At 39.1% G+C, this 15,344-nt stretch overlaps 1 protein-coding gene across 2 annotated transcripts; it reads left to right on the forward strand.

The window, feature by feature from the left end:
- Positions 1–283: 283 nt before the first annotated feature.
- Positions 284–15,256, forward strand: LOC109069060 (neuronal acetylcholine receptor subunit alpha-2-like). Of its 2 annotated transcripts, none has more exons than XM_042777606.1 (6): positions 284–877; positions 7,991–8,142; positions 9,003–9,047; positions 9,196–9,305; positions 9,823–10,975; positions 14,831–15,256. In XM_042777606.1, the coding sequence occupies exons 1-6, from the start codon at positions 808–810 to the stop codon at positions 14,954–14,956; spliced, it is 1,656 nt and encodes a 551-aa protein (XP_042633540.1). In that variant the 5' UTR covers positions 284–807; the 3' UTR covers positions 14,957–15,256. The 2 variants fall into 2 exon arrangements, with proteins under 2 accessions (XP_042633540.1, XP_042633541.1); XM_042777607.1 differs by having other exon boundaries at positions 284–868.
- Positions 15,257–15,344: the final 88 nt, after the last annotated feature.

A 15,344-nucleotide genomic window follows, 5' to 3' on the forward strand; every position in this document is an offset into this window, starting at 1 on the left:
TGCTTCCCGTCAGCATTTATTCAGCTATCCTGACCTCTAGCGACGATTACTGCAATAACAATTCAATCAGGTCTGGCACTTTATTTTACAAGGTTTGTCTCCGTAAGAGTTTGCGAACGTATCCATTAAACGTGAGGCTTTATTTATTAATTTATTATTATTATTATTATTATTATTATTAGTATTAATAAAAATAAATTCAGACTGGTTGGAAACATAAATAGGGCATTTTGAAATGTGGTCAAGCTCGTGAACTTGTGATGTGGTCCCTCCCTCCCTTTCTGTCTGACATGAAAGTGGATAGGCGGACTGAGAGAGAGATGCTCAGTCTGGAGTAAACCCTGGAACCAGCAGGAGCGAGGTCATGAGTCCATCTATATTTGTGACAGAAATGGAGTTACTCTGGGATATATCTGCTTCTAAAAATTCTTCTTTTTGGATGCACGTGGAAATTAATAATAGCCTACTTTTTGCAGTACGGAATCTGTGTTCCTGATCTTTCGCTGAACAGGTGCGCAAACCTTAAACTAATCATCGTAGAGAAAGAAACTTCCAGTTTGGATAACTATGGATAAGCACTGGATTTATTCAACTTAATTCGAAACATTTTTTCGAAAAACTGTGATATAAAAAAAAAGAAAAAAAAAAAAACTGGTCGAGAACATCTCACCCTAAATACAACCACCAACCTCAGATGTAGAGTATGACACCACAACAGAACACACAGAAGCCACTGAATGATACCGAAACTGTCGCGTGGAATGCAGTCGAAAATATAGAAATGTATTGAAAGTAACTGGCTGTACGATGGAGCGCTTTGAGAATCAGCTGTTCTTCCTGAGGATTACTCTTCTCTGCACTACTCTATGTGAGTCAAGTAAGTTTCACTTCTGATTTTTTTTCACTTCATTTTCCCACATAAAGAAACTCATGGTACATGGATTCTAGTCCATCTGACTATTAGCCTACCTGTATAAACTTTTTTTGACTGCTCAACAAGCTAGCTTTTTCCAAAAAACATACTGACCACCTTCATATGGTAGCCTATAAAAGCGGCTTTGTTGTTGATTTAAGTTTGTGTCAACTTGAACCAGCTATGGACCAGAAACGCAAAAAAAAAAAAAAAATTCTAAAAGGGAGCCTTAAAAATAACATAAGACAAAGTTTATATTTGTTTGCGTGTTTTAAGCATTTCCAACCTGCATTGATTAATCTAATCAATTTGATTAATTGCCAGTTATAAGACCAGACTGCCTCAAAAAAAAACAAAAAAAAACTCAAAACATCCAGCCTAATCTGGTTTTCAGCTGGTCACAATGGGATACCATCTTATTTTAAACCAGCTAAAACCAGCAAACTATCATAAGCTGGTTTAAGATGAAGGAGTTTGGCTTTCACATACAGTCAGAGATTAGAATGGCACGCACGATTGCCAGTAAAATGAAATGTCCTCTCCACGGCCAAGCTGGCGCTTAAATCAAGGCAGATTTATTGGGCTTGCTCATCATTCTGCGTTTAAGCTCGCACTCTCCACGAGCGTGTCTTCATTTATGTGGCCGCTCGCTGTCAGCAGCCACTGAACTACTGATGAATGAATGTCACTGCGGGCATCTCAAGCCTCCCGTGCGCGCTCGAGCTTGCAGCTGGATGCACTTTACCGCCGCTATTCGCATCGGATTTGCTTAAGTGCATCCCGAATTCTGGAAAGTTTCCAGAGTTGAACGGAGATACACGAAGAAGAAGGTCGCCATCCAATTTCAGGTTCGAGGCTTTGATCTAACAGCCTTAAAGACCGTATAGGGAAATCCGTCCACCTGCTCTGCTCCTCACAGACTGGAGAACAGATGCGCTGTTATCGCTGTTTGAGAGGCTGCAGAACTGACGCAGGCTTCACCGTTCCAAACTGGAATTGAGAGCGAACCTAGAATTCTGATGTTCTACCACGGTAGCCATAGTTTCTATAGGCTACTGCAGTTATTGCTACTTGAGTAAAATCACAGTAATTATTAATTATCATATATACATTTTTGTTATACCTGTAGGCCTACATAAACATTTTACTTTACATTTTTTTTAAATAAAACTTTTTTTTATAAAAAAATTAATTTTATTTGCAAGTAAAATCGTGGTGCCAAAATTATACCTGGATTGTTAAATCCGCTGCACTTTGAATTTAATTACTGAAGACAAATAGACAGTTTGACAATGGTGAAAATACGAAGTCAACACAGTTTACCTTATTTTATTGGTATGGTATATAGATAGATAGATAGATAGATAGATAGATAGATAGATAGATCCATTCATTTGTTTTTACTCTAAATTAACTTTTTCATTGTATATTTTATTCAACATTTTATTCAAGCGAGAATGTTATTTATTAAAATAAATAATAATAATAATAATAATATAACTATACTACCCCTTTAAGAAAACTCCACATTTGCACCAGTTTAAAAAAAATAACAACTTGTTTGCATCTAAATTCTTTTTTTATTTTGTTTTATTCAACATTTTATTCAAGTGAAAAGTTTCATTAATAAAATAAAATATAAATAATAAAAGAAATCTGACTTTTATGAAGAAATAGCTTTAAGAAAACATGTTTTTAATTAAAGCATAAGCTATAAAGTATTATATATTACTATCTCTACTATATACAATGCCACTTGAAAGTTTGGGAACCCCTTGCAGAATCTGTGAAAATGTGAGTAATTTTAACGAAAAAAAAGAGAGTGTCACGTGTTGTTTCTATTTAGTTCTTGTCTTTCCTTATGTGGTTCATTTCCTGTTCTCATTAGTCTGTCATCGTCCATTCAGTTCACCTGTGTTGATCGTTATAAGCCCTCAGTTTCTTCTATTCTTTGTCTCAAATTAATGTTATTTTAAATGGTCTATGTGTGTTGAGAAGCTAATTAAATGCCTCATTTTCTTTTACTCCGTGTCGAGTGCATTTACTACAACAACGTACCGTGACAGAATTTGAGACCTAAACAGAAGAACGGACCAAAACAAATGACTGCTCAGTTCGTCGCCTTAGTCCACCCAGATCTCCCGTTCTTTGAGTTCACATGGGAATTCTGCGGGATCGCCGCGGCATTGGCTTTGGAGGACGCCGCCCCCAATTCTCTGTTCTGGCTCGGGGCCAACTACCATCACCCCGTGGACCTCCCAGACACCACCGGACTATGTTGGAGGGAAGGGGTCTTCCGTTGTCTGTGGAGTGTCTGGGCCCGAGCCAGAACCAGCCCATCGGCAAGCCCGCCAGCTGCTACTGTGGCAAGCCCACAGGTGTTTCCTCAGTCAGTTCCCTCCAGTGCCTGCTTCTCGTAAGCGCCTTCCACAGCGCCCTCCAGTGCCCGCTCCTCGAATGCGCTTTGCTGTGCCTGCCCCTTCAGAGTGCCCTCCAGGGCCAGCACCTCGTAAGTGCTTCCCTGACCCCCAGTTGAGCCCAGGAATGGCTCAGGATTTCCCGTCAAGCCCAGGGAGTGCTCCAGATCCTCAAGCAAGCCCAGGGAGGGATCCTGTCCCCGAGTTTAGCCCAGTGTGGGCTCCAGGCCCAGAGCCGGCTCCTGGAAAGCGCCCTCCAGAGCGCCCTTAAGTGCCCGCTCCTCCAGAGCACCCCCAAGGATTCCTAGATTTCCCCAAGAAATTTTTTTGGGGGGCCAAGCCGGCTAAGGCCACAGAGGATCTGCCATGGCCTTCTGAGTCCCCTGATCAGCCATGGCAACCTGAACTGCCTGCTCCACTATTGCCTCCTGAGTCCCCTGCTCCGCCATGGCAACCTGAACTGCCTTACCCCGCCATGGCTCCCGCCACCCCACCCCGATGTTACTGTTACAGCACGGGACGTCCCTTCCGGGAGAGGGGCGATATGTCATGTGTCGGTTTCTATTTAGTTCTTGTCTTTCCTTATTTGGTTCATTTCCTGTTCTCATTAGTTAATCATTGTCCATTCAGTTCACCTGTGTTGTATTAATCATCTCGTTTGCTCCTTAGTTTGCCTGTCTTTATAGGCCCTCAATTTCTGTCTATTCTTTGTCTCAAATTAAATGTTTTAAATGGTCTGTCTGTTGAAGCTAATTAAATGCCTCCTTTTCTTCTACTCCGTGTCGAGAGCATTTACTACAACCACGTACCGTGACAGAGAGATCATGCTAAATGCATGTTATTTATTTATTTTTTTTATTCAGTACTGTCCTAAGATATTTTACATAAAAGATGTTAACATTTAGTCCTCCAGACAAAAAAAAAATAGCTGAAATTATTGAAATAACCCCATTCAAAAGTTTGTGAACCCTTGGTTCTTAATACTATGTGTGGTTACCTGGATGATCCACGACTGTTTTTTTTTTTTTGTGTGTGTGATGGTTGTTCATGATCACTTGTTTGTTCTGAACAGTTCAGAAAAATCCCCCATGTCCTGCAGATTCTTCAGTTTTCCAGCATTTTTGCATATTTGAACCCTTGCCAGCAGTGGCTGTATGATTTTGAGATCCATCTTTTCACACACTGAGGACAATTGAGGGACTCAAACACTATTAAACTATTAAAAAACGTTCAAACATTCACTGATGCTCCAGAAGGAAACACGATGCATTAAGAACCGGGGGGTGAAAACTGTTGAACTAGACCAAGATGTCCAAATTTTTCTTATTTTGTAGAAATATATATATATTTTCATTTAGTAATGCCCTTCAGAAGCAACAGAAGATACTTACACATTTCCCGGAAAACAAATTAAGTACAATTTACCTTGATCTTTAAATTCAATAAGTTTTCACCACCCGGCTCTTAATAGTAAGATTTGAATGGGGTTATTTTAATAATTTCAGCTATTTTTTTGTCTTGTGGACTAAATGTAAACATCTTTTATGTAAAATATCTTACTCAGGATAGTACTAAATAAAAAATAACATGTATTTTCTATGATCTCTCTTATTTTGTTAAAATTACTCACATGTATTCGCAAACTTTCAACTGTATTATATTATTATATTAAATTCCCACCTTTGAACTGCATGGCCTGTCCATAATATGCTTCAAAAAAGCGAGAAATGTGCCAGAGGTGAGAAAATATTTTCCTCCCCGTCTGGAGGCCGCTGACTGCAATTGCTTGGGTTTCATATCATGTCCCACTGTGCTAATGCCCTGTGGTGCAGACCCTTAATCTGACTTGTTAATGACATGTTGTCATTCGCCCAGAGTGTGACTCATTGTGCCAGCATGACCCAAGGGAGCTCAGTTCTCCACACAGCAAATGACTGCTTTCAGAGAGCAACTCCAGCCATGCTACAGCACTCATATAGCAAACCTGACACATACTATGTGCAAACACTGTCCTCAGGGTTCTGTATTAATGGCTCCTCAGCTCAGAAATAAGACCTGAGTGGGCCACCTTAATGGTGTCTAGCCTCTGTCCTGCATAGGAGTCAACCAAAGGTGCAAAGATTACAGGACATCTCCTCCTGGAAAAAGAAAAGAATCAGTCATCATTCAGTTAGCCATACTGGCCCACGTATCATTAAAAATTGTTGGCTCCTCACATATCAGGTGTTTGAAGCACTGTTCTAGAGAGCATTTTTTCTCAGTATATAGGTCCAAATGAAAACTTAAATAGAGAACATTGAATGTATTCATTACACAATAGTTAGTTATTTTTCTCGAACCGAGTAGCATACAAGCTTACCCAGAGGCACTGGGACTTCACTGTTTGTATCTCTTCACCTTTCCGTGTTTGCACGCTCCAGACAGACAGTAGCTGTGTCCAAAATTGCATACTGTCTAGGTACTACATTTGGTTAGAAACTACTCAACAACCTTTAAGTATGTTCTATATAATATTAATATATGTAGTATTAATCAAATTTGAACATACTATATTCGTCATGTGGTCACTGTCAAGTGACCTACCAGTGAACTATGAATTTTCACATACTATTACTCTTTTGGCAAAGGTCTATGGTTTTTCGCATATTATATAGCAGTTCTCAATTCCACATTTTATATACATCTTTTATCACTTCAGATGTTTGTTCTATTGTCCAAGTGCCCTGCGAAGTGGACTTCAAAAGATATTCCACCACGATTCCAGTCTGAAGGGAGCGTATGTGTTCCATTCAAAGTGTGCAAGATGTAAATTTAGATTGTATTTTTTGGGGGGTATATTATGTCACACTTCACACTTCACTATTAAGTTTTGTATGTGTGTGAAGACTCTACAGGCCACGGCGTAGCGCAAATCCATGACTGAATGTTCCAAAGTGAAGTAAATTTCAATAGATTTCCCATCCTCAGGAAGTAGGGAGCAATAAACAGTGTAGGGACAATGTCAGTCGGAACGGAGATCATGCAAGGAGGTTTCTTCTAACGAGCTGTTTCTCTGAATCAGGTGTGTTAAATAAGAGAGACATTCCAAATATGCAGAGCAGGGGGTTGCCAGGACTGGAATTGAAAACCACTGCTATAGTATGGAAATAGGCATATTCAGATGCAGTAGATGCATTTAAGAACATGAGAAGCATGGCAGTGGAATGAAAAAAGAAAGAAAAAAAAAAAGTGCTAGGTCTAGACTTTTTTTATACACAAATTCTAAATTGACAATTCTTATTTATTTTTTATTATTTTTTTATTATTGAATACTGAGTAATTTATTATAAATGATTTGTCCACACACATATTTAATTAAAATAAATGGACTGGCGTTTTGAATTATCCATGGTACATTTTTTTTGTTCACTTTCAGCAGAGCTAGGCCTACTCTCTTTTTGCACTCTCTTATTAATAACATTTGTTATTTTTATGAAAAAGTTACATAATGTAGCATTAAACTGAGCACCGAGTTTTAGAAAGTAGTGTCACGTGCTTGGGCACGTTTACATAGAAAAAACAATGGAAAAGCAACGCAGGGGAATACAAAAATGCTTTCTGCGTGAGCTATTTCTGTACTATATCTTTGTATGGGATATAAGAGTAAGAGTAATAGCCCTTTGTTTTGGTGTGATATTTCAAATTCAGCAACTCATTTACACCGATTCAATCAGGAACGAAACTCGATCCGAGACGCGCAGGCGCAACATTAGTATTTTTATTGTCGGATCAATAACAAAGTAACAAGAAATGTTGTTGCCTAAAAAGTTAATCATTATTAACTTACTAAACTGTTGTGTATAGGCAGTATCAGAAGGCAACTCACAAATGATGTTATTTTCGGCTGTAATTAGCCTAGCTGAGGCACTCGGCAGATTCAAATCTCCGCACTCTTCTCACGTGATATTGCTGAAGTTTAAGTAATTTAAGAAATAATTCGCCTGGAAACATTTTTGAGCAAATCCATTACAGTCGACGGATGATAAGTGATTATGCGTGTAATTATATATGATTAAAGAGATTAAGGGGAATTAATCCGCTGATGAAGCACTTTAATACTACATGTTATTTAACATGCAAATAGTGCGGTCAGCGAGCCCTAGATAAATTAATAGACTGTCTGTCTAATTAGTTTAGGCATTTAAACTCTAGCTCTGTAAATTCATACACTTGCTTAATGATTTTTCATGCCACACTCAAATCTATAAGAAAACTTTCCAAATATGCTGAGCGTGCAAATCCGCTTACAGCTTCTCTAACAATCTGAATATTTTGGCACTTAATGTAGCAAGTTCATTACATCAGATGATGTAATTTACTTTAAATTTGTGCATGACTGCCAAGTTGTGGATATGAAAGTAGAACAATAATTTAAATTGCCTCCACTTTCTCATGATAATATGCTTTAGTGTGAAGAGCCTTATAGGAGTCAATATAGACTGGATATACAGTATGTAAGTCTAGACATAAAATGTGTGTTCTGTCTACCAAACAGAACATTACATGATCAATAATCTTTCTAGTTGTATAAGATATACATTTTCTATTGAAACATTTTATTTGTCGAATCTAGTACAAGTATTGGCTGTACAGAATGTAATGACTTCTTTTCCACTTGCAGTTTCTTGTTGTGAGAAGACTCATTCACACGCTGAAGATGACCTCTTCAAAAAGCTCTTTGATGGCTACAACAAGTGGTCAAGGCCTGTACCAAACACCTCTGATGTTGTCATTGTCAAGTTCGGTTTATCTATTGCCCAGCTCATTGATGTGGTAAGTTAAATTAGCTATTTTCAAATTGAATATATATTTTAAAATGTAATTTATTTCATTAATCCTTCACAAATCACTCTAATATTCTGATTTGCTGCTCAGACATTTCTTAAATATCAATGTTGAAAACAGTTATGCTGCTTATTGAAACATACTTTTCTCAGGATTCTTTGAGAAAGCATTTATTTGAAATAAGAATCTTTTAAAAATGTCTTTACTGTCAATTTGTATCAGTTTAATGCATCCTTTATTAATTTATTTTAAAAGATCTTGCTGAATGGTAATAAACATATTACTATTTTTTATGCTTTTACTGTTACTGCTATTATTATTATATTAACTAACTACTAATACTTTGTCAGATTGCAATGGAGATAAATGCAAGACAATGTCTGAGAAAAGTTCAAAAACAAATGTCGCTTTGTCCTGTTAAGTTACACACATTCAGATTGCTATTAATTTCAAACCTTTAAAAAAAAATGGGCCACCTGTAGCCTACACTTGCATCACGTGCATCATTGTCTAGGAGAACAACAGTCTGTTTTGGCTCAAGGTTTTCTAAAGCTTAGCATACTTACAATGACAATAAATAACAAAATGCCTTTTTTTTTAAATTTTGTTTACAAATGTGCTGAAATATTCATTTCATAAAGGCAGTAAGGCCAACATCCTACTGTATATTGCCCCAAAACCTTAGAATCTTGATGAATTAGGGTACATGATCCTTGAAGGCTCCAAGTCCATCAGAAAATTTAAATTATAAAGTGTTTGTGAGCTCTCTAAAACAAATGCTTTCTGCTGGAGCAAACCCAGCATCCTGAATCATACTCACTGTCCTTCCTTGGTTCTCTCCTCCACAGGACGAGAAGAATCAGATGATGACAACAAATGTCTGGCTAAAGCAGGTGTGTGCAGCAGGAAAGTTGTGTGGAATGGAGAAAATTATTAAACAATGTCTAATAATATTAAATAATATTATAATATAATATTAATAACTATTATATTATAGTGGTTTAGTTTTAATTTTCTGAACATTTGTGGCCTCTCACTCAGGAGTGGAATGACTATAAACTGCGCTGGAAGCCTTCAGACTACGACAATGTGACTTCTATCAGGGTTCCGTCAGAACTTATCTGGGTCCCGGATATAGTTTTGTACAACAAGTGAGTAATGTACAGTATATCATATAACTAAAATAACTCAATAACTTAAGTCCTATAACCAAACTGTGTGCATTTAGTGTAAAATGGTTTGGAACATATTATTATTATTATTATTATTATTATTATTATTATTATTATTATTAATAATAATAATTATTATTATTATTATTATTATTATTATTATTATTATTATTATTATTTTATTTATTTAGGTTTGGTTTATTTTTATGAGGCTTATTTAATACAGTTATTTGTTTTTTGTGTATATCCAAGCTGTTTATAACCAAACTGTGCTCATTTAATGTGAAAACATTAAAATATGTAACATAAAATATATAAAAATGGTAATAAAACATCATATTCATTGTTACAGTCATTGTAACAGCAAATATACAAAATTTAATTGCTTTGAAGTAAATATTAAAATCTGTGAAATGAATCTTGCAGAATTGTATGATGCACGAAACAACTTTTCCTGTAGTAAAACTGATCAAATACATATTGTTGTCCTCTTCAGTGCAGATGGAGAATTTGCGGTGACCCACATGACCAAAGCCCATCTCTTCCACACAGGTAAAGTGCGCTGGGTTCCACCTGCCATCTACAAGAGCTCATGCAGCATCGATGTCACCTTCTTCCCCTTTGACCAGCAGAACTGCAAGATGAAATTCGGCTCGTGGACTTACGACAAAGCCAAGATTGATCTGGAGTGCACCGAGAACACAGTTGACTTGAAAGATTACTGGGAGAGTGGCGAGTGGGCCATCATCAATGCTGTTGGCACCTACAACACCAAGAAGTACGACTGCTGCCATGAGATCTACCCGGACATCACCTACTTCTTCATCATTCGCCGTCTGCCGCTCTTCTACACCATAAACCTCATCATCCCTTGCCTGCTCATCTCCTGCCTGACCGTGCTGGTCTTCTACCTCCCGTCAGATTGTGGTGAAAAGATCACACTGTGTATCTCGGTCCTCCTCTCGCTCACTGTCTTCCTGCTGCTCATTACAGAAATCATCCCCTCCACCTCGCTTGTGATCCCACTTATTGGGGAATATCTGCTCTTTACTATGATCTTCGTCACCTTGTCCATCATTATCACCGTCTTCGTGCTTAACGTCCACCACCGTTCGCCCAGCACTCATAAGATGCCCCGTTGGGTTCACTCAGTCTTCTTGGATTTGATCCCACGATGGTTGTTTATGCGTAGACCTGCACCGGACAGCCGTCGCAGGCAGAAACTCCTCCTCCTGCAGCGGCAGGGCAGAGGAATGACATCACAGGTGCTTGGACCTGCAAACGCAACCCTCAGTACATCTACTAGCTGGTTTAGAGGGGAGAACTCTGGGGATGACGAGTCTCACAGACGCTTCTATTATAAGGACTTAGAACTGGGAACACTGTCCTCTGCAATCACACTTTCTCTCCAAACACCTTCGCCCTGCCCTCTCAGCTCGACTCCACCTTCTCTACAGAAATTCGGGCCCTCCTCTAGATTGGATATGGGCGTGGCTTCCAGGCAGCCTGGTGGAAGAGTCACTGTCACAAAGCGGCCTGACATGACATCAGACAACCCGGGGTTCCCTCTGTCCCCCAGTGTCCTGCAAGCTCTGGAGGGGGTTCACTACATAGCAGAACACCTGAGAGCAGAAGATGCTGACTTTAGTGTAAGTTTTGTTCAGATTCCATATATATATATAATACACTACAGATCAAAACTTTGGGGTTGGTATGATTTTTTTATGATTTTGACAGAAGCACACAGGCTGCATTTATTTGATCAATACACAGTAAGAACATGAATATTCTAAAATATATTACTATTTTAATACATTTTAAAATGTCATTTATTCATGTGATGGCAAAGCTACATTTTCAGCAGCAATTACTTCAGTGTTCGGTGTCACATTATCCTTCAGAAATCATTCTAATATGCTGATTTAATGCTCAAGAATCATTTATTATTATTAATGTTGGAAACAGTTGTGTGGCTTAATATTTTTGTGGAAACTGGGACATTTTTCCAGGAATCTTGACGAATATAAATTATTTGAAATAGAAATTGTTTTTAACATTCTAAATGTCTTTACTGACATTTTTATTCATTTAATGCGACTTTGCTAAATAAGAGTATTAATTTATTTAAAAAACAAAAACACATGTAACCATGGTTCCCTGAGAAGGGAACGAGATACTGGGTCCTCTAGCAGTTGCTATGGGGAACACCTTCGGCGTGACCAGTGTCTGAAGCACATGTGCAAACATGACAGTAACATTGGCTGGTGACAGCCTGTGACGTCACTACAGGTGCGACCATGGTATAAAAGGGTGCCGGGAGAATACGTCATCCACTTCTTCATATGAAGCTCATGTCTGAGGCATGGCAAGAAAAGAGGAAGCTGTGTCCTGTTCCATTCTCAGGGAACCATTGTTACATGTGTTATCTGAGACATTCCCTTTCGAGATAACTAGAACTGCGTCCTCTAGCGGTCACTATGGGGAATGGAATACCTATGCTGCCATGCTTAGGGGAGTGCATTACAAGTTCCAAGGTGAGCACTAAGTACTGACTCTACAGCATAGCCATAAAAGCCTCCCCTTAGACGCACCAGTGGCTGTCGGTGATGCTATCCCCTTCAGCCAAAGGCCCGAGCTACCCAGGAAGGCCAAATCCTGGGGCAGAACTCAAGGCTCAGAATCACAAGCAGTGTGATTCTTTTAGGGGAATATGGCCGAGGGTCTAGGTTTTCCACAATACCAGACCCTGGCCTGTCACCTAGGGGGACTTCATACATCAACCCCTAATTCTCCCAGGGAGGCTGCCGGGTAGCCAATTGACCTGTCTCTGAAAGTGACGAGTGTAAGGGAAATGGCAAGGAACTGGCAATAAACACCTTCCACTGTACTAGAGACTGAGACTTCCCATAGGATCTTCCACTTTAGATCCCCTGATCTGGCAGCCATGTCTGGCCACAGCCCAGTCCAAGCAGGAAACGTTTGTCTTGGTATCACTGAAGATATATATCTAGAGTGGAACCCAAGGTGAGAACCAGGGTCTGAACCACATCACAAGAAGGGTACTATGCTGGCAGCTTGTGACCCTTACCATATATGGATTTTAGAAAGTGCACAGGATGCTCAGCGTGTGCGTTTACCATAAACATGGATTTTAGAAAACACTCAGTGCCATTAAGGAGGCTGTGAAGAGGCATAATGACCTGGTATGACTGCATCATGGAGCTCTGGGGAGCAGAGTATTGGACTCTTAGAACAAGAGGAGGACTCACATACTCAACCCTTGCGCATAGCCCGTCTCCTTAGAGTAGCGTGCTTAAGGTGACCCATCAAGCTATGGGCGGCACTGTTACTCACAGTCCATCAGGGTGGCCGAAAGGAAGGCCTAGCAACCTGGTATGACTGCTTCACAGGCTCAAGGGGTGGAGTACTCAATTCTCAATTTGATAGGAGAACTCACATGCTCAGAGAGATGCATGATGGTGCTCAATGAGTAGCGTGCTCACAGCAGACCCTTCAGTTGAGCGGAGCACCGTCAATTCAACCATAAGGGCAGTCATATGATGGGAGCTACTGAAGCAGCATGCTTATTAGTGACACTGTAATGAGGGGAGCAATGCTAGAGGAAAAAGCCTAATCAACCTGGTATGGTTGCCTTATGGAGCTCCAAGGAGCGGAGGACTCAACTCTGCTCACCCTGCTCACCCTTTGAGCGGCGTGCTTAAAGGCGACCCTCTAGAGTGAGGGGAGCAATGCCAAGCTCGATCACAGGAGCAGATTAACAGGGAGGCAAAAAATGGGTCTCCTTAAAGAGTAGAAAGTAAAGGCGCATAAGATGAGCTTCTAGGGTGCAGTATATTGTAGCTATCTGAGGAGGACAGAATATGAATTATATGTGTCCTAACAACTGCAGATTACATATCCACATTACACAATTCCTTATGCATAAGGAATTAGAAACAGCATGCATTACTGAAAGGGAAAAAATTCCATGTCCCTTCCATGCTCCATCTGTAAACTGACTAATTGCCATGGCAACAGCGGGACTAGAACTCTGGGCGATAGGCAGAGAATTCTCACCGTGACTGCAGCATGCATTCAGCTCCCGCGGGAGCTAAACACGGTTCGTTCAAGCGCTAGATTTCCTCAGAAATCAAGCAAAAACATAAACCACTGCCGCAGATGCATCGCTATGAGCTTGTTACACCCCCAGAGAGGTGAACACACTCATGCAAACACTGTCTACAATCTCGGGTAAATGATGAAGCACTAACCTCCCCCCTCAGTAGTCCTGCAAATGCATCATGGTGACCATATACTTATCCACCAAGAAATAGGCTCAATGAGTGCAGTGAGCACATTCATCTCCCTCGAGTGCTTCTTACCCACACACACAAACACATGAGTCGTGTGAAACCTCAGGTATCAGAGCAAAGCCTCTGATGAGAGAATATGCACTCCTAGTCGTGCTTAGCTGCTAACATAAACAAACGTCAGTGAAGACGATGATAGATGATAGATGATAGATGATAGAAGATAGAAGAGGATGATGTATTCTCCCAGCTCCCTTTTATACCGTGGTCGCACCGGTAGTGATGTCACAGGCTGTTGCCGACCAATGTCATTGTCGTGTTTAGACATGCTTCAGACACTGGTCATGCTGAAGGCGTTCCCCATAGCGGCCTCTAGAGGATGCAGTTCAAGCTCCCTTGAAAGGGATCATACTCCAAACTTTTATGCAATATTGTATAAAATTTTATTTTAAAATATTGTGTATATATATATATATATATATATATATATATATATTATATATATATATATATATATATATATATATAGTTTACTATTTATTTATAAAATAATTGCAACTTCTATGGCTTTTAAGCTACAGTAGATCTATTAAACTTGGCACAGACCTACAGCCTGTTCAGATCTATTTGTAACATTTAAGCAATGATTTGTTATGACAATGTCAAAGTTTATGACAAACTTTCATTACAAACTAAGAGAGCCACAAATTAAAGAAGCTCGTTTATGAAAACCCTTGTATACACTTGTATGTATATATATATTTATATATAGACATACACATACACATATAACCACGTGTAACCATAAATGTATAGCCATATGTAACCATATTGTGTATAACTATAAACCATAAAACCATAACCATAAATGTATAAATGAATGTATAACCATTAATATTATTGTCAAAATTAGAAGTACTATAGATAAGACTATAGATAAGAGACACAGTGATTTTCTGTAACTGACTACACAAAATCTCTGAGGTTGGTATTTCAGATGTGCACATTAAAGTGATAGAGAGGGTTAGTTAGTGGGTTAGAGAGTGGGTATATGTGTGTGCAATATTTTAGTCTCTCTTGGTACCACCTTCCTGATATAACTTAGGGATAGTCTTGTTATAAACTTTACTTTTCTAGTTTCATGTTATGTTCCTGCTATAATAATCCACTCATTTGTCTTATCTGTTTACTCAGGTAAAAGAGGACTGGAAGTATGTTGCTATGGTAATAGACAGAATCTTCCTTTGGATGTTCATCATATTTTGTTTGCTGGGCACAATCGGACTGTTTCTCCCACCCTGGCTCGCAGGCATGATCTAGAAAACACACTACTGAGTACATTATATGAACAGTAAGGACATCTATCTTATAGGCTTCCATGGGAAGAACCAGCATGGGGACACAACATCCCTTCTAGCAGGGAACATCACACAGTAAGTACTGAATTTTCCCCTGCATGGGGTCAGATGCATGTTTGACATCAGGAATGTGGCATCAAATACCTGACATTTTTTAAAGTCAGATATTGACAGAGCCACAAATTAAAGAAGCTTGTCTATGAAATGCTTGTATTTGAATGTATAACCTTGAATATTATTGTCAAAATTAAAAATTAAGTGCCAACTGGAAGAGACTCAGTAGCTTACTGTAACTGATTACACAAATAAAATCACTGAGGCTGGTATTTACCATGCCTGGTTACTCTTCA

Source organism: Cyprinus carpio, chromosome A20 (assembly GCF_018340385.1).
Source record: "Cyprinus carpio isolate SPL01 chromosome A20, ASM1834038v1, whole genome shotgun sequence".
Classification (NCBI taxonomy): Eukaryota; Metazoa; Chordata; class Actinopteri; order Cypriniformes; family Cyprinidae; genus Cyprinus; species Cyprinus carpio.